This window comes from Peromyscus californicus, unplaced genomic scaffold (assembly GCF_007827085.1).
Source record: "Peromyscus californicus insignis strain IS unplaced genomic scaffold, ASM782708v3 Scaffold_6__1_contigs__length_162567912, whole genome shotgun sequence".
Lineage (NCBI taxonomy): Eukaryota > Metazoa > Chordata > Mammalia > Rodentia > Cricetidae > Peromyscus > Peromyscus californicus.
In genome coordinates, this window is record NW_026294584.1 from 26,490,980 (window position 1) to 26,517,536 (window position 26,557).

Sequence of the window (26,557 nt, forward strand, 5' to 3'; positions counted from 1 at the left end):
GCTGTCTGGTGTTCTCATTCCTTTGCTCTGACCATTGAAATGTACATCTGGTTTGAAATCATTTCAGTATTAGAACTGTGGGAGGTTGGTGAGGTGAGGATTCTTAGGCTGGTAGATAATAATGACAAATGCTGCCACACAAGGGTATAATATAACTATAACATGAAAACATTTATTAACGTATTAAAACTCTATCCAAATTTTGAGATTTGTGCATTATAAAACACCTTATATTAAAATTAAATTTGTTTCAATTATAAATTTTAAGAATTTCTTTTTCTTTTAATTAACAGTGTTGTACCACAAACTATGATTATATTCTGTATGACAGCTTTGGTTGCTAGTGACAGCTTTTACAAAATATCGAACTTGAATGGGTATCCTGTGAATCTTTTAAGTGCTTGCAAAATCAACTGTTAAAGTCACTCAGTGCTTAGCAACACTTTTTGCACTCTTATCATTGGTTAGCATAATAGGCAAAGAGAGAAAGCCAGAATGATTGAATATAAATTGCCCTTTCTCAAAATTAATGTTAAGAGGAAATAAACGTCACACTAGTTGGCATTAGAGAAACTATTCATAACCTCAGCTTTGAGGTGACAGAAAACAAATCTAAAGTAAAAAAATGAAAGTGTGCTATGTGATCTACAAAACATGCAGGCTCTCTGAGTGCCAGTGTGGCATCGCATGCCAATGCACGGTTGGAGAGCTGCCGGGCCATGACTATTGACTTCTCTAAGTAACATGTGGCTAATACCTTGAAGGCAATTTGCGTTCTGTTTACAAACAGCAGCGTATAACTTGGAGTGCTCTCTTCTCCACCAGAGCTGAAAACACTTTCCCCTTCCAGTGCTTTGACAGATATATTGTGAGTTTTGACGGATATACAGACTTAGGTTATTTTTATAATTTTTAAGAGTTCACTTCTTTATATATAAAAAATGCCATAGTAAAATGCTAAAGGTGTATTGGGCCATAAAACTTGGTTATCTTCCAGAATGGGTCAAAGAGCTTGTCTTTAACAAGACCGGCTATCATAAACATCAAAACTTTCCATGGGTGATTATCAGTGTATGGACATATGGAGGTGTGGACTGTGCTGCCTGTAACAGAGCATCCACCTAAAGTTCTGGAGGGCACTTTCTCTGACAGCTCTTAATTCCTCCCTGTCTTCAGGACTCGGAGACAGGCTTGATTCAGGTTGATGCTCCTCAGGCTGACTGTGTAGCAGAGGCCACCTATGATCCTGGTGAGATAGAGATTCTGACTCTACCTTTTGCAGGGAAGGACATTTCTTTATTTACAACTGTTTCTCAGTGGTCCCTGAACCACATCTTGTACAGTTCAAAGTTAGATCAACATTCAAATAACAGGGCATCTAACACCTCTTTTCTCCCTCCCTCCTTCCTTCCCTCTTCCTTCCCTCTTCCTTCCTTCCTTCCTTCCTTCCTTCCTCCCTCCCTCCCTCTCTCCCTTCCGTCCTTCCTCCCTTCCTCCCTCCCTCTTTCTCTTTGTTTCTTTCTTTGTTTCTTTCTTTCTTTCATTCTTAACAAATAAAGTATTCCTGGAACACAACTGTGCTCATTGCCATATTTCCATCACAGCCCATTTCATTCTACAACTGTAGAAGTTGTAACAATGACTATGAATCACAAACCCTAAATTATCTGTTATCTTACCCTTTAGGAAGATATTTAGTTGCAGGTAATCTAACATAATGTCCTATTTGAGTTCCCCCCTGGTCTGTCTGTGCTGCAACTCTTTGATGTTTTCAATGGTTGTATTTTATGTTCAGGCCACAGGAGAGTTCCACACACTAAGTGCCGAGATTCATGAAAAAAATCCCATTGAACTTTTCCCTTTACTTGGTACTAACAGATTATTTGTCATTACATGTATAATTAATTTCAACCTTAGACTACTTACTGATACTGCATTATGGACTAAACTGCCTATTCAAAATAGCAAGTAAAATTTCTTGATGGTAAATTGTCTAGAAGGAATGATGTGACTTGGAGACTTAAAGACTGGGGTATCTGGCATTTTTTGTACTTTATCATTCCACATATAAAACATGTCTTTCAAAGAAAACAGTTGGAATAATTATTCCTTATTTTCACAGGAAATGTGAATAAAAATGAAGAGAGTCCAGTATCTCAAACTCCCAATTAAATTTGTAAACAATGCTTAGAAAATTCAAGACATCATGATTTAGCAATAGGAACCAAGAATTAAGCTATTATACAACTAAACCGTTTTGAACAGGAAACTGTAACAATGAAAGAACTTTTTATTATAGGGTTACTATTGATCTAATTGAGCAGGATGGCTGTGTGGCTGTTATTTTTTCTCCCACTTAATGGGCAGATTGGAACCTGGATAATTGATCAGAATCATATGGGCATTTTGTAGCAAGTGTAGCTCTTATTTGTTCTAAAGATCACACCAATTTTCAACAATCCATTTGGTTATCTCTCAGAAATGTGCTTCAGAGAGAGGGTCTCGAGAAAACAGAAAGTGCTAGAGTGGTTCTGATAAACTGTAAGCACACCAGGGACCAGCTCTTTTCATGTTGAAACATTCTCTCTAGAATTTCATTCTTTCATACATTCTGCAAATATTTATTGTGCATCAACTCTTACAGAAGCTAAGAATATATCCGTGAGTACAATTCTCTCAAGTGTCCTAGCAAATCTGTATTCATGCATGGCAGATGAAAACACATATAATGAGTATAACAGGTAAAGTATATGGCATGTTTATAAGGTATGCATGCCTGATAAGTACCAAATGTAGAACAGAATTGGGATTTTAGGGTGCTAGGTCAATTTAGAAGCTGCATAATAAAGTTTTATCACTTATACTTCAATGAAAATCTTGTGTACACATTGCATAAGCTGAGGTACCTTTGAGATTCTTTAAAATATGAAGACTAATTGATTGTTTTAAATTTCATAATGGAAATAATAGAAATTTATGTAATCCTACACTATACATTGAAGTCTGATCTTATTAAAAGACAAAGGTTTATATGGACTGAACAGAAACCATTATATAAGATCTAATTGTAGGGATATAATTGTAGCATTTCTCAGACCAGAGTCTATCATTATAAAAAAGCTTAATCTGTGGTAATAAAACTATACCCCAATTTTAAGAAATTAAAAAGGGTGGTCACATGGGAAATAGTCTAAAATAACATACAATTAAACTGGGGAAAGTTGAATTGCATAACCCTGTAATTACTGATAACATAAGTCACAGATGATGGACAGCAGTGATTAAACAGAATTGCCCCAAGGCAAGCGAGAATTGAGTAGAAGACTAATATTATTGCACTTCATACACATAGGGGTCAACTTTATGCTTAAATTGAAGCAGGAAGATAGTTTTTCTCCAAGGTATATAAACTTCCTGTCTGTCATCCATCTAGGACGTTGACTTGACTGTGAGGAGGTATAGAGTAATGCAGAGCATGACTAGAATGGGGTGAGCAACTTTGGCTTTCCACACACTATTGGAACTGACAGAACATGCCACAGACAAGTAACTGTGAAATAGAGATCTGTCAACAGAAATGAAAAGTTCAGATACTTCATTGATGCCCTATTATAAATGAAAAGATATTAAAGAAGATGAGGATGTTGAGAGGGACACCATCACCATTAAAGATGACAGGGATGCTGCAGAACTGAGATGGAATGGTTTTCTTGGTGAAGGATTTTTCTTAGCTTCTTTCCCATTCCTCGTGGTATTCTTTCGCTGTCTGTACCTTCCTTGGAGTGGAGAGCTGCACTCTCCATGCCTCGACTTGATCATACTAAGGTAAGAAGTTTGCCTTTGGCTAATTTCAATGACATTTCTGGTTTTAATCTTTTAATTATGTGGTTTAGTTACATTTATTAGCTAGCAAATTGTGATAGTCATATAATTTGCTAAAAATTGTTTTCTAAGCACTGGAAATGTATGTAGCTCTGGTGAAATGCCTATCTAGTATGCCCAACATCTTGTTTTTGATCTCCAGCACCTTGAATAAAAATAAAGTTTTTCCCTTCCAACCCCAAAATATGATTATTAAAGTTCTCATGCATCTAATTAGTAGACCAGAATAGAAACAGAGCTGTGTGAAAGCCATGCCGGAAGCTCAAGGTAATGTTCAAAACAAATTATTATCTCAGTAATCAGTTCACTGAAGAAATTGAATTTTGAGCAAATACACCTTGCACCTCAAAAGAAATTCAATTAAAATGATTTTCAGTTTCACATTGAATCACTATTTAAAATTTTATATATTATCATCTCAAAATAGGAAATGTACCTATACTTTTGGAATCTAATTGATAACACTTTTGCTATTTGATGCAAAGAGTAAATTTGTGTTACTTAAATAGGTATTTTCAGAGTTTAAAAACCCTATTTGCTTACAGCTATTGCTCAAATGCAAAGAGATCTTCAATTTAGTAGTGCACACTTACTAACCTGAAAATACTTATATCTACAGCTTCAGCTTTGAGGACTCTTTAGGGTTTAAAAAACAGGAATTATGAGACAAAGTGAAAATAAAGGGCAAGATTTTTAGAAGCTCCTTTGTCGGGTAAGGCTTAAAGGGACTCCAAGAAATATGTCAGCATGAAACTTTGAAGGTTCGTAAACGTGAAAAGGTCCTATTAGCTTGCATTGTTTTCTAGACCTTATAATAAAACTGGACCAGCCTTGTTTCAATCACAGAAGTTATTGCAGCAAAGTTGGAGGGTGACTGCTGCGTATTTGCTCCTAGCAATTTATTTCATCTTTTCCAGTCATTTCTGTAAGAAGGTAGGACACCACTGCCTGACTTTTGCAAATACATTCTGTCTCTGACTCAGGCTATTACACTGTAAAATGACTTTATTCCATTAAAAAGCAGATTTATTATAATTAAAGAATAGTGGTGATACGTTGCTACTGCTTCATTCATATCAAAACTTAAGGCTTCCTTGTATTCACTGGCTCCAAGTAGCTACTGTTCACAAATTTTTGGCATCGTAATTATTATCTGTGCAGTTTACAGATAATATTACAAAATAGAAGTGGGCATAGTTTTCTAAAAGTATTCTACCCTCCCCCCTAGTCTCAACTCAGTGGATGATGAACAGATCTCTGAGAGTTTTGCCCTTACTCTCTGTTACTTGAATGACATTCTGGGCATATTGCATAGTTTGCCAACTTGGTTGTTAAAACTCGTTTGATGGCGCACGCCTTTAATCCCAGCACTCGGGAGGCAGAGCCAGGTGGATCTTTGTGAGTTCGAGGCCAGTCTGGTCTACAGAGCGAGATCCAGGAAAGGCGCAAAGTTACACAGAGAAATCCTGTCTCGAAAAACCAAAAGAAAAAACCCCACAAAACAACAAATCAAAACAAACAAACAAAAAACTCGTTTAAAACTTCAATCTCTTTGTGTTCGGATTTTTTTCTCCTTTCTGTTCACATGCCAGTTAGGGATTGCTGGGTCTGTTGAACGAACAGAGAATACATACATCCCAAGGGAATTTTCTATGACTATTCTTGTCTTCCCGTTTATGAATATGAGCTCCATAATGCTGCTTCTAACCAATCTGGGACTCATCTACCAACTCTGAGTCAGTAGACTGTGCGGCTTTATGTCTTGTTAAACACGCAAGGCGGACCATGGGGTGCCCAGCCTTCCCTTCAGAGCACACTGCTGCAAACGTTTCCTTTCCTCTCTATGATACCCCCAGTACCAAAGAGCAATTTGAGCCCTGCAATAATGTTGGGTTACCATGGCTGTTGCATCGCGATGTTTCCACGAGTCTGCCATTTTGATCGTAGCACGCCATCGCTTGGTAACGGTATCCTTGTCCACATTCCTTGTTGTCTCCTGGTACCTTCATTCCCAACAGCACTTCGGACTTCCCTTCCGGTAAAATACAGTCTGACCAGTTTCCCACAGGCTGCGCATTGTATTTGTCACAAGGACAATACTGAGTCTCAATCAGAGGGTACAAATGGGAGTTTTTACATTTTTCCTTCTTTTTGCTTTTTCCTGTAGATGGAAGATAGCATTATTAATTTCTAGCATCCTTAGATTTTTTTCACATTCTTATACTTCCGTTCTCTGCTTTTGATTCGATTCAATAGTAGCCTATAAATAAATGATATTTTTTCAATTCTAAGTGCTTTCTAAATAAATTTTCGCTGATATTCAGTGCTTTGGGCTTTGCACAGTGGAACTTTCTTACTTTTTCATTTAAAAATAGTCCACTTTGCATAAAGGATTGTAGTTGATTTTTACACTCTTTGAAATGACTGAAATTCTCATGTTTGTACTGACTCAGGAGTTTGTGGCAATTGCACAAACCTCTTCTTTTAAATACATGCAAAAATACAAGAGGCAGAGGGTGAGCTCACCGGGCTGCACTCTCTTTGCTGACTGCAGATAGGTGGCAGAGTTACAAGGGGTTATAATCTGGAAATGGAGATTTAAGGCTTATTTCTTGGCCTATTACTTTGTATCTTTCAAAATTTCTGAACAGTACTCATTTTGACATACTTGATGACCAATACAGGCTCAAAAGAAGATTTGATTGGGTATCAGAATAAAACGTTTTAAATGTTTGAATCAAAAGAAACTTCTCTTTCTTAAAAATACTTATATATGTTATATGTGTATTTTAAAATTATATATTTAATTATGTTAGTCATACCATATTAAATATACATGATATATAATTCTGTCACATATAATATATTAAGTATATTATCAGATTTAATAACTTTTATTTCTAATTTTCACACAGTGATACATATATATCGTATATGTATATGGTTTATATATGATATATAAATATATATTATATATATATGATTTATATATGCAGCTTCCCAGAGTCTTCAGTCTTCATTTTACTTTGGTTCATCTTATAATTTGACAACTCTTAATAGTCAACATTTTTGGTTTCTTTTTTTGCCCCTGACTATGTTCAGATACATCCAGCTTCAGTGTAGTGCCATGCCTTCTAAACTTAGCTACGTCACTGTTATTTTGACTTTTTAAAGCCATTGTGACTGTATTTAATGCAACTTTCAGACATAGAATTAATGTTGCATTTCTCATTGTAGGAGATATGCTACAGGCTGAGGCTGTGGTCCTGAGAACAGGCTGAGATGGTAAAGGGGTGGTCGCTACTCCTTGCACCAGGTACTTCAAACTTTCTGGACAATGCACTAAAGGTGCATGTTTAAACAACAACGTTTCATTGTTTGTTGTATAGGGAATTAGGCTGCCTTTTCTTTCTTCTAAAATGATATGCTTCTATCATTGTTACTTTGCATTAAAAACACACCTCAGTGTACTGAAATATTCAGTATAACTACAGCAGCAATAAGGATTTTCAAGCATACTGCCAGAATGCTCTTAGTTGGAGTTTTATTGTATTTTTCTGTCATGCTAAGAGTTGCCTTTAGCATCCCAATTATTCTTACCAACAATAGCACGCTTTCTGGTCCTAACTGCACCGCAGTCTCCATTGCATGAAGAAAACTTGGACCAGCTGGTAAATTGACAGTCATCTTGGCAGGGGATCTGGCAAGCCTGAGTCAGGGCTGGCACAGGGCCTGCATACTGGAGGCACTCCTGGATGCTAGCCTGCCCTCCATCTTGCTTTCGACAAGTAATGGCTAAAAGAAAAGCATGTGTCTAATTACTCTATAATTTAAAAATTAAAAGCATTTTCACAGAGTGAGGAATCCTCTTCTAATTCCCAGTTTACAGTAGAAATGTAGTTAGAGTATTTGCAAGAATCACTGCAGACGTGAAAGTGTGTGTGTGTGTGTGTGTGTGTGTGTGTGTGTGTGTGTGTGTGTACTGTGAGTGCACATTTGACACTTAGTGCCTTCTTCTATCTCTTTCTACTTTGTTTTGAGACAGGGTCTCTCACAGAACCTAGAGGTCAACCATTGTTGAGACTGGCTGGCCTATAAACTCTGAGCATCCTCTGGCATTTTTCTCCTAGTGCTGTATTATAGTCATGCTCTACTGCATCCTGCTTTTATTGAGTGCTGGGAATCACACTAAGATCCTCACGCTTGTACAATATGCACTTTACTCACTGAGGCATCCCCCAACCCTTGTATATTTAAAGACCACATAGCCTTCATTGGCTATTGTGGCACAGGAAAACATACCATAACACACACACACACACACACACACACATACACACACACACACACATACAGTGACATAGATTCTATGAATGATTTAAAATCATTTTACATGTGGGTTAGACTTAGAAATTAATTTTAGCAGATAAATCATGGATGGATTCTAGTTTGTGTTGAACATGGAATATTTGCCACAGTGCTAGAAGCAAATCAGATATCTCCAATGTTGTTTTAGGACATCAAGCAATCTAAAATTTTTACATACAAAGGTCACAGTAAATGCCCATTTGTTAGTAAATTGTGGTAGGACAACATGCTTGTGCATCTTGCCTTACAGTCACCTTAGCATAGAAAGCACCATTTTCTTCCATATTGAGAGTGTACAGCGGTGTCTTTTGAGTGGCTAATAAGAGGCAGTATCAAAGCCCTTCTGATCTCAAGTTCTTCACATAGCAGAAATATTAACTCTGAATTTAAAAGTAAATTAGGAAACTTTTAACAAGCTTAATGTAGCATATCACTAGTAGAATTCTCATGATTATATATGGACTTTAATGACAATCAAACAATTTTAATTCATATAATGATTCCTTCCAAGAGATTGTTCCAGTGATTTATTTAAAGCAAGAAACAGTTTTATTAGATACAAAATATAGATAGATAACATTGCTTTTTATGTAACAGATCTTAAAGGAAAAGGTCACATGATATTTACAGTCTCCCTTCTCTCTCTCTCTCTATTTACTGTATAGATTGTAAAACTCATTCATTCATTTATCAAGGAAGCCAAAGAAACTTTTTTTTTTTTTTTTTTTGGTTTTTCGAGACAGGGTTTCTCTGTGTAGCTTTGCGCCTTTCCTGGAACTCACTTGGTAGCCCAGGCTGGCCTCGAACTCACAGAGATCCGCCTGCTTCTGCCTCCCGAGTGCTGGGATTAAAGGCGTGCGCCACCACCGCCCGGCCAAAGAAACTTTTAAACTTTGGTCCTGAATTGAAATCTTCATTAAATTCCCCGAGATGGCCTCATGCACACTGATTTATATGGCATTTTTGGGTATGTGGTGGAGGCTGAAAATGCCCCTGCTCTCTAGCTTTCTCAAAATCCCATCATCATTAAATTAAAGGAAGAGGATGACATGTTGACCTGAGTTATAGCTGGGACACAGGTGTCCCCTGATTAGGTCATATCCTCTGCACCCGTGAGCTGAGACCTAACTGAACAATACAGGTTGTGTAATGGGTGTGCAAAGGGAAGGTGCTGACAACTGGAGACAAGATGAGCACAATGTGGAACAAATCCATGCAAGATCGTTTTGCACTGCAAGAACAGTTCCAGGACTTCTGTGTTTTGAATGGAGTCTCCTTCATACACCCTGGTTTTGTAGAGCTGATTTGTATAAAAATAACTGAGGTTCTTGAATTGGGAAGTCATAATGCTTGCAACGGTGGGCATTGTGAAAACCAGGTGATGACAAATGGTCTCTCTCACCACTTTGGGGGAGGCTAGCATGCTCCTGTGTTTATCACAGAAATCTAAAGTAGTGATTGTGTCAGGCTGCAAAGTGGTTAGCTTTGGAAATATAGCTTCCTTACTCAACTCAAATGTTTCTATTTCATTGGCTAAGGACAACATCCTGAGTTTTCAATTCTCTTGCCGCCCTGATGATATTAATTTGCTGGCTGGATATAAAGCTACTGCTCTAGGAGGTAATGTAGTATAGCCTGTAGCAGGAACACCTGGAATGCTAGTCAACACTTCCATTCTTGGGTTCATCTAAGAGGCAGCTACTGAGGTCAAGAAATAAGCACTTTTCAAAGCTGCTGGGTATTCAAGGCACAAGAGTTCTGACTAAGACTTGTGGGTAAGATAGAAGCTTCTCTGGTAACTCAGTCACCTTTGCACTATGTCAGGTTTTGGAAAACACTGTTATGTGGGTCTGGGGCTCTAAACAAGTTATTGTTCTCTTGAGAAAGTATTATGGGGACTTGTATAGGGATGGATCAAAATGAGCATTCATTTATTTTGAAGGTAAGCTATTTGTAACACAGTAGAGGTGGATGTTTCTGATGGTATTTCACACTTATCTTTATTACACTATTTGCAAATAGGACCAACCACTTATACACAATAAACTCAGGAAGTTCCTGTAGTTTATTGACAAAGTTGTACCAAAGATACTCAAAAGAAAGACTTGAGAAATGAAAAATATTTGACATTTTACTGGTTAGAATATGCAGAACCTCCAATAATGATTAATTTGGAATAGAAGATGTATGACTGTATTAGAATTCTTAGCTCTGAAGATGGATATAGTATTTTTAACTAAAATTAAGGATTATAAATGTAAAGTTGGGGTCTTTGAAATGAAATGAAATTTGCCTACTTATCTAACATGCCTCTCTGAAATGGAGACTCAAATATAAAGTTAATAAAGTTGCTTTGGGCTCTCCATGAGGGTCTCAGACTCTCTCTCTCTCTCTCTCTCTCTCTCTCTCTCTCTCTCTCTCTCTCTCTCTCTCAAATCTCATTTCAGAATTATTCCATGTATCATCACATTGTGATGTGAGAAAAACAATCAAAATGACTCCACTACCAACATAATTATATAAATAAATGAACAGTGTTGGTATACTACTCACAAAAATCAAATGGTCTTTCCCCATACTCAGGCATAGCATAAAATCTTGTTAGTGCTTCAGTTAGTTGAAATGGAAAACAAATGTATTAAATTCCCATATCTGCTCTCCGAAATCCGCTCAGCACTCCACTTCCCTTATCTGAGATTTTCAACAGTGTACTTTTGGAATGAATCACACAATGTTATCCAAACAAGAGCAAGAACACCATTTGTACAATATATTGAAAATTTATCATACGTCTTAGCCTGTTTGTATTCTAACTTAGAGGAAACACAACAATTCAAACATAGAAATGCAATCTAAAATGACTTCCTGCTACTGGGTGAGGAAAATATAAATGTTTGGAAAGGGAACCACCTGTTCTCTCAACTTTGTTAACCTTAAAAATCATTTGTGATTTTTAATTGTAGCATAAATGGATCATATCCACTTGGTTTCCTGGCATTTCAGAAAGCTACACATATGCAAGCAGTTGTGATTACATCTGTCTTCATATATAATGATTATGCAAATTCTCCTTTGTGTTGAGGTCTTATTAGTAAAATGGGTCAAAATAATACTACCCTATGAAGAGTGGTTCACAAAAGCTTCTTGGTGAGATTAGCAACTAGCAAAATAGTTATTTTAAAGGGAAATAACACAGATAACAGTATGTTAACTATACACATTCATTTCACTTATGAAATATAAAGATATAGATATCACAGCAAATTTTATGTGTTATAGAATTAAATGACTCTGGCTAAAAGCATCAGAGACAGAAGTTTGAATAACTATGGACTAAAGATGAATCACCTTAGGCAAGCATAGCCCATCAAGATTCAGAAAGTAGTATAAAAGTAAGTAAGAAGTTCAATTTCTTCAGCAAATAAATGCTATAAGGAAAAAAAAACAATGTGGGATTAGATCAAAGTAATTAAGATACACTAATCAAAGAAAATTTGTAGACCTTAGGGGGACTAATTTGAAAAAAACAGTGTGTAAATATTTTTATGAGTGTTTATGATGTATGTATGATGTATGTGTATATGTACATGTGTGTTCCTGTGAGAATGCTTATGTATGTGAATATAGGCATGCACATGTCACGGTGCATGTGTAGAGTAGAGAAAACACCCTCAGATTGATCCTTACATTCCATCTTGCTCGAAGCCAAGCCAGGTTTATGTTCTACACAGATGTGTGTACCGGCCTACTTGGCCCAAAAACTTGCAGAGATTCTCCCATTTCTGCCTCCCCTGTCAATGCGGCTGCCTTGGAATTACAGAGTGTGCTATTGTGTTCAGCTTTACATGGGTTGTGAGTATAAATATTTAGGCCCTGTGCTTGTGTGGCAAGTGACTTATGTACTAAGCCATCTCCCCTGCCTGTGTGTGTAGCCATTTTTGATACAATAGGGGAAATTAGATATGGCCTAAAGATTAGCCATCATTAAATTATTACTAATTATGTTTGAAATGATAATATCATTTTTGTGTTAGAAAAGAATGAAGTGTCTATAAGAAATAAATATCTTATCTAGGTGTTGCTTAAAAATACTCCAGGAAAATTATTTTGTAATGTACAGGGAGTGACAGATGACCAAGATGGCAAGATATCAAAAACATTTAATGGTGAATAAATAATAACCACACCGTGAATACTCATTCTAGTCTTCCCTTTTTTTTTATTTTTTAAAACATTTCCCAAATTTAAGTATCAAAGCCTAATAAATCGAATAATCAATTTCAGAATATTTTTGTGTAAATCTATTTGTAAATTATGTTTTAGATTTATTTTATTTTTAAAGTATATGATGTGTGTGTGTCTATGTAGGAGTATGTAAATATCAGAGCAGCTGCCCACAGAGGCCATAAGAGGGTGTTGGATCTCTTGCAGCTAGAGTTGGCCTGATACAGATGTTGGGAACTTAATCAAGATCTTCTACAAAAGTGGTAGATGATGCTAGGAAGGCATGGTAGGACACAATTTTAATCACAGTACTCAGAAGACAGAGGCAGGCACATTTTTGTGAATTCAAGGTCAGTTTGGTCTACACAGTTGAGTTCCTGGCTAGCCAGGGCTCCGCAGGAAGATCCCATCTCAAAAACATAAACAAACAACAACCAAACAACAAACAAACAATCCTGCAGCAGCCCATGCTCTTAACTGATGAGCCATCAGCCCTAGGAACTGTGTTTTAAATAGAAAAAATATTAAAGATTCAAGGAATAAGAGGAAACAGTGATAGCACTCGAGTTAACAGCAGATGGAGATGGGTATAAGTTAATATGAGTATCAGTTTGAAGATACTGACAGAACTTGGAGTCAGTAAGTCTAACAACATAACACCTTCATTTTCTTGAAGAGGTAGAAACTCCCCTGTTATTCAGGTTGCACTAAAGTGGGGAATTCAAGTAGACTGTGTATTACTCTGCAGTATGTGAGTAAGCCCTTGCTGTCATTTTGCTTAACTAGTCAAAGTGAAATAAGCTGCTAAATCTAAAATGTGCACACAGTTCATTACAGGAAGCAGAATCTATATCTTGATGTAATGAAAGATGTTGAATTATGTGTAACAAAGAGGTCAAGGGGCTCTGAAACCTTATTTATTAAATTGAGTGGTACAAGCATGTTGTATCCTACCACAATAGTGTCTGGGTGACATTCCAGACATACTATGCTAGCTGGTAAGTTGATTAGATGAGTTATTTTCCCATAGTTTTATGAATAAATGGCAAGAATGAGAATGAAATCATATAAAAATGAAACAGAAAAGGCTTAGCATGAATAGGAGCTTGTTACCAAGAGACCTAATTGTGCTTAGATCCAGCATATAAATAATGCAAGAGCACACCAGTTGTTTCCTAGGTAGATATAATGATCCTGGTCTTTCTTTGTAGCAAAGAGATTTTCACTGACATAGTTGCTAACTTACACTTCCTAATTATAATTTGTGAACACAACCCTGTCAGAATGGAAAAAAAGCCATATTTCTTTTTAAATTATTCTTAAATAGTTTCCAATGAACCCAGTGCCATTGATGCACACAATATGTGTGAAAATATTCACACCTCTTACTAGGAAAAAAATGTCAGCTCCCAGAAGAGTAGCTCAGATCAAGGTCAGCTAGACTGGAGTGGAGATGTTGGAAGGTTTAGCTAACTGCATGGCCACATGTGGAACATCCAAGAGTAATCATAGCCACAGGATGGTGCCACATGTATTTTATGAGCTGCTATTTGAAAAATGGCAAATGCTGGCAAACAGTTGATAACAAAGGTCTTGGAGGAATATAAGACTGAATCAAAATGTTCAAATCAACTAAGATGCTGAGATATACAGAAAATCAGGGGATAGCACTTTAAAATGGAAAAATAATAAAAGCTTTGAATAATAGTTGTAAAAGGGAAAAGCACAAAACTTAGGAACCAATTAATAAGTACAATCAGTCCAAAGAAGGTTTTAAAACTATAACACATAAGTTTCCTTAAAGTAACATTCTCTCTTTTTTATTTAGTTATTTTCTACTTATATTTTCTTGTTTTTAATTGAATTCTGTCTGTAAATGAACAGAAGAGTATGTATTGCTAAAATAAACTGACTCAGATATTTGGTATTATCTGAACTTTAATAATGTCTCAAATACATTTTTTTAAAAGAATAAAATGGACAAGAGTTGTAGGCAAAAGATAAGGCTCAAGACATTGAAATCCAAGATTTAAGCACATTTGTTCATAAAAGTAACATATTGTGCAGTTAAGTATTACTATCTCACATTCCACAAATTATTTAGATTTAATTTTGACTACATAAGATATGCCTGACAGGAGATAGCATAGGGACCAACATGGATATTGAACTAAAACAACCTTGAAATTATTTATATGAAAGCTTTACGTTTAATTTTTGTAACTTTTGTACCATGCTCTTCCACTAATGTATAACAAATAATAAAGCCCAGAATTACATACTCATATTTAAATAGCAGAAGCTGCTATTTTTCTTTAGAATAATTGTTGAGAAAAAAATAAGGAAATAATCTGAAATATGCCATTGATAGTTTTTTTTTTTTTTTTCCCGAGACAGGGTTTCTCTGTGTAGTTTTGCGCCTTTCCTGGAGTTCGCTTTGGAGACCAGGCTGGCCTTGAACTCACAGAGATCCACCTGCCTCTGCCTCCCGAGTGCTGGGATTAAAGGCGTGCGCCACCACCGCCCGGCGATAGTTTTTTTTTTTTATGTTTGTTGACCTTTGAATTTTTGCTGGCTCCCTCTTCTCCAGAGGGTACCCTACTTCTGCTGACTTTGTACTCTAATCTGTGGTTTCACTGACTCAGACATTGTGTCGCCATCCATGACCCTACAGGATGTCATATTTTAGATGTTTGCAAAGAGCTGCTGCTGTCCAGGCTATTGTGAAATCCTTTCAGGACAGGTAGGGGTAGGAGGGCTCAGCATTCAGCTTCCTTTTCATGTCTAGACTTTGAATCCACAGCCTGGCGTGTGCCAGCTCTGGCTCCAGGTATATCAGTACTCCACTGAGATCATCCAACCATAAGATTACATAATAGTAATCTTGAATGTCCCTCAGACTTTCTGGTTTTCTAGAATCCATTGATCTTCAAAGACTAATCTCTCTGATGGTTTTGAAGTGATGCTTCTAGTCTGACCTGGGCCTTCAGTTATTTCTAGTATCCAATAATATTGTTTTCTAGCCAATGACAACTTCTTATAGGCCCTTGCCAATCAGCCTTTCTGTGGTCTTCTAACTTTGAATACCACCAAATCTCACTTTAGCCTGGGCCACCAACTCTGCTCTGGTGGCTGGTGAAATAAGAAGTGAAGAGCTAGAAGCAGAAGCCTTTGGTGCCTGCATAGACATTGGTTACATGCTGGCTAAGGGTTAGTGCCTGGTTGATTTGAGGGATCCGAGGAACTGGGAATTAATTGGTGGAGAAATTTGAGGGATTGTTATGCTCATGCAGTTAGGAGAAGACGGCATGAGATCTAAAGTCAGGTGTGGGCTGCCCAAAATTATCATTGTTATGAGCCATGTATTTTATTCCTAATGCAAACCCAGTGCTAACTTTATACATGAATATGGCTAGGATTCAACAATCTATTCATCTGGAAAAGCAGTGACTTAGTCTTCTAAATACCATCTGAGGAGTAGAAAGGTGACCAGAGAGAACAGACAGTAGAGGCTGCTGTTCTATGACATGTCTACATACAGATGACTTGAGTGACATGAAGCAAGCCTTTAAAATCACCAAATCCTGTTAATTATTTAACACCTCTTTTATTTCTCTGTTTTTTGTTCTTAAGCCATTAGACAATTCGCTGCTTCTGTTTTTTGTTTGTTTGTTTTTGTTTTTAATTGAAAAAATAATCCATTATTTTCCTCTTGGTATTTCAGTCCCTGAGGGATGTCTGTCTGCCTCAAGTGCATTCAGAGAAGCCTCGGAGAAACCAGCCAATACACTGCCCTTAAGTGTATAGATTTCACATCGTGCTCTTTTCCTCCAGTCACCCTGTGTTGAAATGTAATTTTCTCTTTCACTAGGTGTATGGCAGTAGTTACCTCTGATTTTTTCCTCCAAATTTTTTATTGTTGTTGCACTTATACAGTACTAATAATATATACATTATTAATTTGCCTTGAAACTCAAATCATGTATGCTTTAGAATACTTCATACCATATGAAATTATCTATATATTTTTATTCTCTCAACTGGCAAATAGCATGAGGCAACATGAATTGTGTAGCATGCATTTAAGAAATATTTGTTTATGCTACCATTAATCATATTGAATACTATTCAGGAAATTTGCATTAGCTTTAGGGACTGGTGTTACCCTGTTTATACAGTTTTTTGAGAAAGTTCAATATAACAGACTTATAGACCTGTCCATCATGACAGAAAGTTTAAGACATTGATGATATGGCCTGAGTTGTATTTCCCTAAATTTCATAGATTGAGGTTCTAATCCCAGAATAATGGAGTCATGAGATGGAAACTTGGGAAGGTAATTAGGGTTATATATGGTCACAAGGGAGAGGTTTCTTATGATGATACTGATGCTCTCAGAGAGAGCTTCCCTCCATGTTTGTGTATGCCTCTCTGTCTCTCTGCCTGGCCTGTCTGTCTCCCTGTCTCTGTCTCTCTAGCTCTTTCTCTCTCTATTCCACAAATTATAGGGAAAATGTTCTCTGAAAGCCAGAGAAAAAGCCATCACCAGAAATTGAGTTCCTTAGCACTTTGACATTGTGGTATACTGTTACAGCAACTACAGCACACTAATGATTATGTATTTATTTTACAAAAGACTATTAGATGGGACAGAATCTAGTGTCATAATCTGCTAGTGATGTGGAGGCTCAAGTCTGAGAAAAACTGAACCATAACAGGACCTTGCAAGTGATGTGCTGAGATGTGCATATTTATTACACAAAACAAATACTTTGATTCCTCTCTATGCAATACATCATGAATAAGCCAGAAATTAACATCTAGCTGTGATATGATTCATCATTAGAGAAAAGAATTGAAAAACCCTACAACAGTTTCTGCCTCTTGTCTTCCACACTCTGTATTTTCAGGTTTTATCTTTATTTTTTTCTTTAAAAACTTTACAGCTGGAGTTCAGAAAGTCAATGCTGTATTCTGATATTTCCAAAAGAATGCTGCTATTTCATTCTTAAAGAAGGTATTTTATTACTATAATAGATTTTGGAGCCTGTGTATCTCATAACTTTAAATGTTTTTTTTTTTCACTGATGGTCTTAATTTGGAAACGAGCTAAGGACAAGGTAGGACTATCTAATGCTATTGATTATACTAATAGAAGTTGTAACTATATCAATGATTATTTGCTTCTCAATTTAGATTGGGGTTAGTCAATTTTTTTCTGTAAAGCTGAGATAGTAAATAAACTTTGCTTTCTGAGATATAGTGTCTCTTGTAGCTACTGAACTTTGCCACGTATCTTGAAAGCAGCCATAGGCAGTGCATAAAGAAATGGGTATGGCTGTGTTCCAATACAATGTTAACTACAAACGAACAGGCTGTGGGCTGGATGGGGTTGACAGGCCATAGTTTAAACAAATCATTTTATAAAGGCCATACATTAATTATATCTATTGTTAGAGTTCTAGCATGGTTTTTAATAGTAATGACTATATTTTAATTCATATAATGAACTTCTGATGTAAAGAAGGAAATGTTAATCTAACGTTAGTAAGTTACAGAAATATTAATTTTAATCTAAATTCTTTATACTAAAAGAAATAACTAAAGAACCGTTGGATGTGAGTAAGCTGGAGAAAAAAGAAATATAGTAATAGAAAATATTACTACTATGTTTATATATAAATATATACAGTATCTTGGAGATTTGAGGTTTCCTATAGTACAACAAATCACTTATAGAATGTTGGTCAAATAATCGTCTACCATTCTATGCCACCTTTACAGTTACATATCTGTTTCAACTTCAGAGTAGGTGCTTTCTACTTGGTGACTATACTATGCAAATTATATGAACTAGAACTTCCCAAATTAGCTCTGCATTCAGAATAATTATTTACAGCAACAGAACTATTATGAAGCTGAAAATATTGAAGTTAAGGAGCACAAGGTTCAACTTTAACTTGTGTTTCTATTATCCATTATGTTCTTTTGTGAAATCCTACAAACATCTTCACTATTTTAAATCCAATATCTATTTATTTCTGTCCATTTTCATACTGTGGCTCTCATCTAAGCCACATGCTTCAGCCTCTTATTGTTCCAACAGTATCTTAGCCAGAAGCTGGATCCAAGTGTCTTATCGTTCTAATTTATTCTGCACATGCTGACAGATAAAACGGTGCTTTCATCAGGCCTTGCTCTTTTCACTTATTGAACATGGTCTCAAACACTGATCCTGACATTTATAGGTCTCCACAAAATCTCCCCAGGCTCCAGCTCACATCTCTGCGACCTCAACCTACCTACTTTTCTATGAGCTTATTAATTGCTTTTCTTACCTCAAATGCTTAGCTTATAGAATTGATTGCCTTGTACGTTCCACTCTTCTTTCTGCTTGTTCTAGGAAGATGGGACAAGTCAAGTAGAAGCCCTTCCTTTAAGTCTTTCTTGCTCCTCCAACTTCAAATGATCAGATTTGCAATCAATTGCTTTTAGTGTTGAAGTCCTATTTGTTGGGTCAGAGTAAATGCTCTCATTTCCCTAACAAATGCAAGCTCCTTGGTGTCAATATCCCCATCCTTTCACACCACCCATGGCTCTTTCTGCACAGCCTCTTCAATGCAGTCACAAATGAATGAGTAGCTAGACTAGAAAGTCTGAAATACTAGACAACACAGAAGTGCCCATTCTATAGGCTTTGCTGATTGAATTAATGCAACATGATTACTTTAATCACTACAGGAAAACACTTCCTTTAATTTTATTTTGCCTGTGACCATATGATGTCGACGATAAAGACAGCGAGACACTGACAAATGAATCATTCACAGTTCTGGAATCAACCATGAATATCAATGTAAGAAAACATTTCTCTCTTTCCAAGAACAAAAGATACTTCTCTCCATCTCATGCCCCATAGGAACATAGGCAAGAAAAATAAATCTCCACAGGCTGGAATAATAAAGACAAGCAATCCTTTTTCATGAAAGTTGTTATCCTAAAGTTAATTATACACAAACCAGTTACTATAAGGCAACTTTGTCCCCCCAGATTTTCTGAATTTCGTAAGATTACTGGGACAGAGTGAGCATTGTGGGGACTGTGCCAGGAGTAGACTGTGCCAGCATTGCTTGAAGACTAGGGGAGGAAGAGCCACCAAACAGGAAGCCAACTAATGAACATTCAAAAACCAAAAGAAAGTGGCATTGAGGTGGCCAAAGACAACTTCCTTTTTCACAGAAGAAGTGGGTAAGTGTATTAGATATTAAGAAGTACTCACTAGGACCAGAAAATAACAGAGTCTATGAGATTTGGAAATGATAAAGTCAACGATCATCATAAAAAATCAATTTCTGCACAGATAGTGTGTCTAAACAGCAAGATGTCCTCATTCAGACCGTTGCTTCTGTGCTCTGTGACATTCTGTGCACAGTCATCAGGGCCATGGACTGACAGGAAGGGGAAGGAATTATCTTTCAATGAAGACAATGTGTGCACAGTTCGGCAAGGCTTTTTAGCCTCAAGGGAGGAAGTGAGTCACTCAAGTTTGCTCAGCTTTTAATAGTAGAGTTTTTGAATTATGAAGCCATTTCCCATGTATACCACTTTCATCCCTGTCTTAGTTAGGGCTACTATTGCTGTGATGGAACACCATGACTAAAAGCAACTCAGGAAGGAAAGGGTTTATTTGAATTATGATTTCATATCACCCTTTCTCATTGAAGGAAGTCAGGACAGGACCTGAAGCAGGCCAGGAATGTGTAGGCAGGAGCTGATGCAGACGGTATGAAGGAATGGTTTGCTCCTCAAGGCTTGCTCATCCCACTTTCTTATAGAACCCAGGACCACCAGCCCATGATGGCACCACATGCAATGGGCTGGGTCTTCCCACATCAATAACTAATTAAGAAAATGTACTACAGGCCTGCCTCCAGGCCCGCCTCCAGGCCAATCTATGGAAACATTTTCTCAACTAAGGATCCCTCCTCTCAGATGACTCTAGCTCTGTCAAGTTGACACAAAACCTGCCAGGACAATCCTATCCAACATTTTCTCTAGTGGTATTCTATAAAATATACCTTTCATATTCTGACCACTGATCTCTGAGTACTATTTGTGTGTGGTTATATATTAAAATGGAAAGAATCCTACCAGACTTTTTCTTTTCCACATAGAAGAGTGACTAGATGAGGAAAGCTCACCTTGCATTTGTACTAGAATTGGAACTGAAGTTTGTATATGTATCTGGAATTCCAAACTCACCTATGCCCCTGATCATTAGTAACTCTGCATAGAATCAGAAATGTACATGAGTTCACACTTGGTTTAAAGGAGGAGTTATCAGTGAGTGATAAGGCTTTGCCTAACTCAACTTTTTGAAGAAAAATTTATAACGGGAAGGGTGACTCTCAGTTCAATACAGCTCTAGTCAGAGTCCTTTTATTCTAAGGTTTATGATGGAGATGAGAATGAAAGATAAGGTCAGAATTGTGTGACTGTGAGTAACTCAAGACCCAGAAGCCAAGGAAGGTCACCACTTGGATAGTGCCAGGCTGTCTCAAGGAATGGACAAGCTCCCTGCAGTATGTATGCGCGCACGCGCATGTGCGTGTGCGCACGCGCGCGCACACACACACACACACACACACACACACACACACACACACACACCACTCACTCACAACAGCCAAAGAAAGATCCACCCCTTCAGAGAACTCCTGTATATCCTCAGGTAAATAAATGCATCTGGACCCTAAATTTAGAGCTTTTAATCTGCATGCTTGCTAGAACCTGTTCCCACATTCTGGAAGAACTACTGACAGTTTGTATAAGTAAAAATAATGAAATATCTAAACACCAAATTTTCTATTTCGTGCATGGGGTTGAACAATGTTCTCCAAACCTTGAGATTTATTTCCTAGAAAATCCAGCACATAGTTAATGCAAATGTGAAAACTTTCCACCAGGCACTTCTGCAGGATTCTGTGTCTTGTAGCAGTGCAGAATGTCTCACTTCACACTGCAAGCTTTGAGTAAATAAATATGCCATTTAAAAGCCAGTGCCAAGTATGATCAGGTTCATGGACAACCTCTGTGATATTAGGAATGTCACCATGGAAAATTCTAGGAAAGCTATGCAGTTACCTTACACTGTATGCATGGACAAATATGATGCATAACAAGGATTATGAATCGCAGTGATTGTTAAGGTGTCAAGTAGAGTGCTATAAATTAGTATTATTTAGAAACACATAAAATGCTTAGTTATAATATTATTTATGTCATAACCAAAACCTGCACTTGATTTTCTTCTACCTATCAACTAGGGAAGAGCTCAGCAGTTATGTGTTCATTCTAAAGAACAAAATTTCAAAAACTAAGTTTTCCGGTGTTTGTAGAACAGGGCAAAGCTGTTCCTATCTGCTCTGCTCTGTATGCCAAGTCTGATATTAAAGCAAAATGCAACAAGGCAGTGATGGGAGGGATATAAGACAGAATACTGGAGAAATGCAGAGCAAATCGACTCTGGTGTGCAGCCTCCCACCTCTTGCCTGCCGTCCAGGCCCACAGCCTTCCTGAGCTCCAGGGACATCCTGTTGGATGCTCCAAGGAACTAATTGACACCTGCGCCATTTGTGTGTCTTCCACCTACAGGAGAAGAATAAAATCTCAGTGAGAAGAAGCAGATGTGGTGGACAAATCACAGAGATAATGTAGTGTTAACAAAAAGCAGGCTGTTTAGCCACATGAAGTTTTTCCTAAGTTTAATTTAGCTACAAACAAACCCCTTCTAAAGACACTGTTAAATATAAAATTCTTCCTATGGCACAAGAGACAAGATGGGCAAGTTCTGTAGAAACAGGCTTCACCGAGTGACAGAGAGCATTTGGACTTCTTATTTACACTTCCAAGAGATGTCCCAGTTGGCCCCAAAAGGGTTGCATTCCACTAAGTAAACTCCAGTCAGGCCAAGTGTGTTCTCTACAATGAGCTTTGGATGATCACTGCATGGGTAACAGCAACTGAAATTATAATATCCCGTAACAAAAACAAATTTCAAAAATCAATATGTGGGGCAAATAGTCAATAATGTTCACAGTGTAAACACACAGTAATGACATCTGTCACCTGTGAATTAATGATACATGTATTAATATGGCAATTTACCACTAATCTCCACTTAAGTTACCGTGTTATGATCACACATTTCATTAATGATTGTCATAGTACATAGTGTTTCATTTGTTGTCAGGGCTGCAATGATACACTTCAGCAAGCTTCAGTGAGAATATTGGCAAGGAGGCCATATTTCTGCAATAAAAATTTCAGGTTATGTGTAGCTTCAATGACTTCAACTTTCTTGGAGTTGCTAATAGATGAATAGAACAGACAGACATCTCGCTAGCATTACAAAAGAATAATGTCACTTCCTAAGCCTCAGTGCTCACTTAGTAGAAACAGGTGCTCTTTGGAGACAAGGTTATTCCCCTGTGACAAGAAATCCCTTCCTAAGGAACATGTGTCTTATAATTGTTAACTTTTTTCTGCATTTCTTATAGTTTATATCAACATAAGACATTCTCCCCACCTCCTGGAGTTACCTACACAGTTGGGAAATTGACACACATATTTGCCTTGGGAGAGGTAATTTCAGAAGTAAAGTTCTTTGAAAATTCTGAACAGCCTACTGAGCTGATGGAAGGAATATCAGCTTGAAAGATGTGATCAGGAATTACCCAGTGCACCATCTACTTTCTTTCCCCCCTTTACCTGTAGCTGTAACACGTGGGAGGGGCCTCACAAGCCTTTTCTTCATATAAAGGGTCTGAGCAGTCCCGGCCTCCATTGGCTGGTAGCTGAATGATGACCCGATGTCGAGACTGCTTCCTGGTTCCAGAGTCCCCTGAAATGAAGCAACGTTCCAACCTGCACTTAGAATCTCTCAATAACAGTTGGTGTTGAAGAAATTCCCCTGCCTCCAGCGACATGTGCTGTGACATGTCCGAATGAGAGGCTTTATTTCATCTAATCAATTACTAATTGTCTCACAGAACACTTATATTTAAAACCAAATCACTTTATATTTTAAAATATAAAGAATGAAGAGAAACCATTCCACAGTCAACCAGTCCTTCTACTGTACAGTTACAAAGTCACTGTTCTTTCATATTTTTCTGTTCCCTTGAGAAATATGACAGATCTAATTAAATCCTTCCCGTTACTGTAAGTTTATTTTCATGTCATCTCATGTAGCTGTGTTTGCCATGTGGGGCACATACACTTGTTGTGAACCTTCCTCAGGAGGATATAGTCAGTGTTATACTGCTATTTCTTTGTTACTCTCTTAATTTGAAACTCATAACTTATAAATTATTCCAGCTATTTATTATTCATGCTAAGCAGCCTAAGAGCTTCAATTCAGGCCACACTCTGAGTATCATGCTCCACGTAGAGAAACAAAAGACGTTTCCTAGAGAAAGACTTTTTTTTTAGGTAAGTGTCAAAAATAGCAGCAATTACTGTAAGTAAATAACTCCAAATGATTTCTAAAAACTGGTGGTGGGGGAACTTTACCTTCAAGAAAGATAACAGTCTGACAGTAGTATGTATTAATGATTAAAGAATGTTCAAATTTGCTTTTTAGATTATAAATATACACATTTACCAGCTCTGATATTTCAACTTTCAATACACATATCTTTTAAGGGTGAATAGCTGCATGGTACAGTTTCACTTAGAAAAGAATTCTGTAGAGAATTATGTCAGCAGATAATATAATTCCTGATGCATTTACATTATTTTGCAAGATTATTAAAATATTCCATGCACAGACTACAGGACAGTGGGATCTTTATAAAGTTTACAACCTTTAACAACCAGAGTTTAATCAGAAGGGAAAAAAAGTTATTGTGGTTATAAGATAAAATGATTTGAAAGTGAAAAATTTCCCACAACAGAATCCTTTTTCATGAACTCAAGGTGTCCCTTAACACAGTGGTGGGAGAACAATGGCAGCCATGCTTAGAGAGGACTCTTGTGCTAGACAGAAGAGCTGATCAGGTACCAGCGATTTCTGAATAACTCTGTTGGATAACCTCTTTAAAAACAGGAACAGTAACAGCAGACAGCTGAGTCCAAACCCAGGACTTCTGAGTCACCATTTCTGATAGCAGGGTTTAAGAGTCTATTTTAAAAGCCTTTCAGGAATATGTGATGAACAGTCATGGAAAGGGAGAGCACAGAATTGACTGAATGGGTGACTATGTGCCCCTTGTTCCAATTTAAGATTCTGGATTATTGCGAATTGTTAAGGATTATTCCCATTGTGAATCATGTTTATAACTACAATAATTATGTTAATGAATAATTGGAATACCATAGTTAATGGAGCAGGGAATTTGGGACTAAAATTGCTGGCAACTAGGAAGTGAAGTATTTGGGAACACTACTGTGGACTTTTTTTGTAACAATATAAATTTGAATTCTGACTGGATTTTACATATTTAATATGATTTATCTAGAGAAGATCTAAGAAATGTCAGTAGAAATGAAGTGTTACCAATGCTTTTCTATTTATTATAGTGTTCAAATGACTTCTAGCTTCAAGCCCAGGTGATAGATGCCTCTAACAACTCAAAGCAAGGAGCATTTTCATTTCTCTTGATACTCTTCAGAATCCATTATCCTGTTTTTCATTTTGGTCACTGGACTCTCAGAGCTAATTTTCTCTCATTACAGGAGCATACATTAACTTTGATTTTCTCATTTGTATTTTTCTTAGTTTGACTTCATACCCTCCCCTTTTACTACTTAGTTCCACCATTCTATTATTTTGAATATTTACTTTATTTTAGTATATGCTTAGGATTAATTTTTAATATTTTTAAAAAGAGTATGTAAACTAAATAAACATCTGATCATTTGGTTAGTATCTGAAGAGGGATTTTTTGTTTTCTTTCTTCCTTCCCTCCCTCCCTCCCTCAGTCTCTCTATTTCTTTGTCTTCTTCATTAGGAAAAGATCACCAGCATATGGGTCTTTGTTTCCCAAGTGGTCAAAATATTTAGAGAAAGTCACTTGCTAACCTTTCTCGATTTGCATAAGGAAGTTTGACACAGAAACAAGGCCAAGGGCTGGGGATTGGAGCAGACAATGAGCTCAGCATCAATGAAACCTTATAAACTGAAGATCCTAAGCATTAACTGTCTAGATGTCACCTGGTACACAGTCAAGGATATTCCAGTTCATGTGCTCCAATGTCTGCTGTAGGTAGAGTTTTCCTGCCTGGCCCACAGTCAGGACAAATCTCTCTCACCTGCCAGTCCCACAGCCTTTCAAACACAACCAAGTAAACACAGAGGCTTATTTTGCTTACAAACTGTATGGCCGTGGCAGGCTTCTTGCTAACTGTTCTTACAGCTTAAATTAACCCATTTCTATTAATCTATACCTTGCCACGTGGCTCGTGGCTTACCGGTATCTTCACATGATGTTTCTCATCGTGGCAGCTGGCAGTGTCTCTCTGACTCAGCCTTCCACTTCCCAGCTTTATTCTCCTCCTTGCCCCGCCTACACTTCCTGCCTAGCCAACGGCCAATCAGTGTTTTATTTATTGACTAATTAGCAACACATTTGCCATACAGAACATCCCACAGCACTTCCCCTTTTTTTTTCAAAAAGGAAGGTTTTAACCTTAACAAAGTAAAATTACATATAATTTGGGAATTTGGGCGTAGCTTCTCTTACTACTTCCTGCTGGAGGGGGGCGCTGTATCTTATGGGGAAACAAAGAAAATTTTAGGATTATGGAATAGTCCATGAGGCTGTATCGTCTGAGCCAGATGCCTTCAAACCATTCTGGATGTTGGATCATCTGGGCCATGGTGTCATCGGAGACCTTTCAGGGGGTCTTGGCTGGTCAAACCTGATGTGTCTTAATCTGGAACAAATCCATAGCCTCTGGCTTTCTGTGGAAACAAAAGCAGAGTCTCCTTTCCAAAGTAACATATCCTTATATCCAAATTTTGAAGTCAAGGTACCTTTAAAATATACATTTTGGCATAACTCAACAGCTTTTACAATCA

General features: G+C 37.2%; 1 protein-coding gene across 1 annotated transcript in view; it reads right to left on the reverse strand.

Annotated features, from left to right (window-relative positions):
• Positions 1-26,557, reverse strand: part of Thsd7a (thrombospondin type 1 domain containing 7A) — a 399,677-nt gene that overhangs the window by 46,237 nt on the left and 326,883 nt on the right. Inside the window, exons 10-13 of the mRNA XM_052722143.1 lie at positions 23,245-23,377; positions 22,019-22,122; positions 7,483-7,677; positions 5,780-6,043 (exon numbers count right to left, since the gene is read on the reverse strand). Coding sequence (XP_052578103.1) covers positions 5,780-6,043; positions 7,483-7,677; positions 22,019-22,122; positions 23,245-23,377 — 696 coding nt within the window. The remainder of the gene's footprint in view (positions 1-5,779; positions 6,044-7,482; positions 7,678-22,018; positions 22,123-23,244; positions 23,378-26,557) is intronic.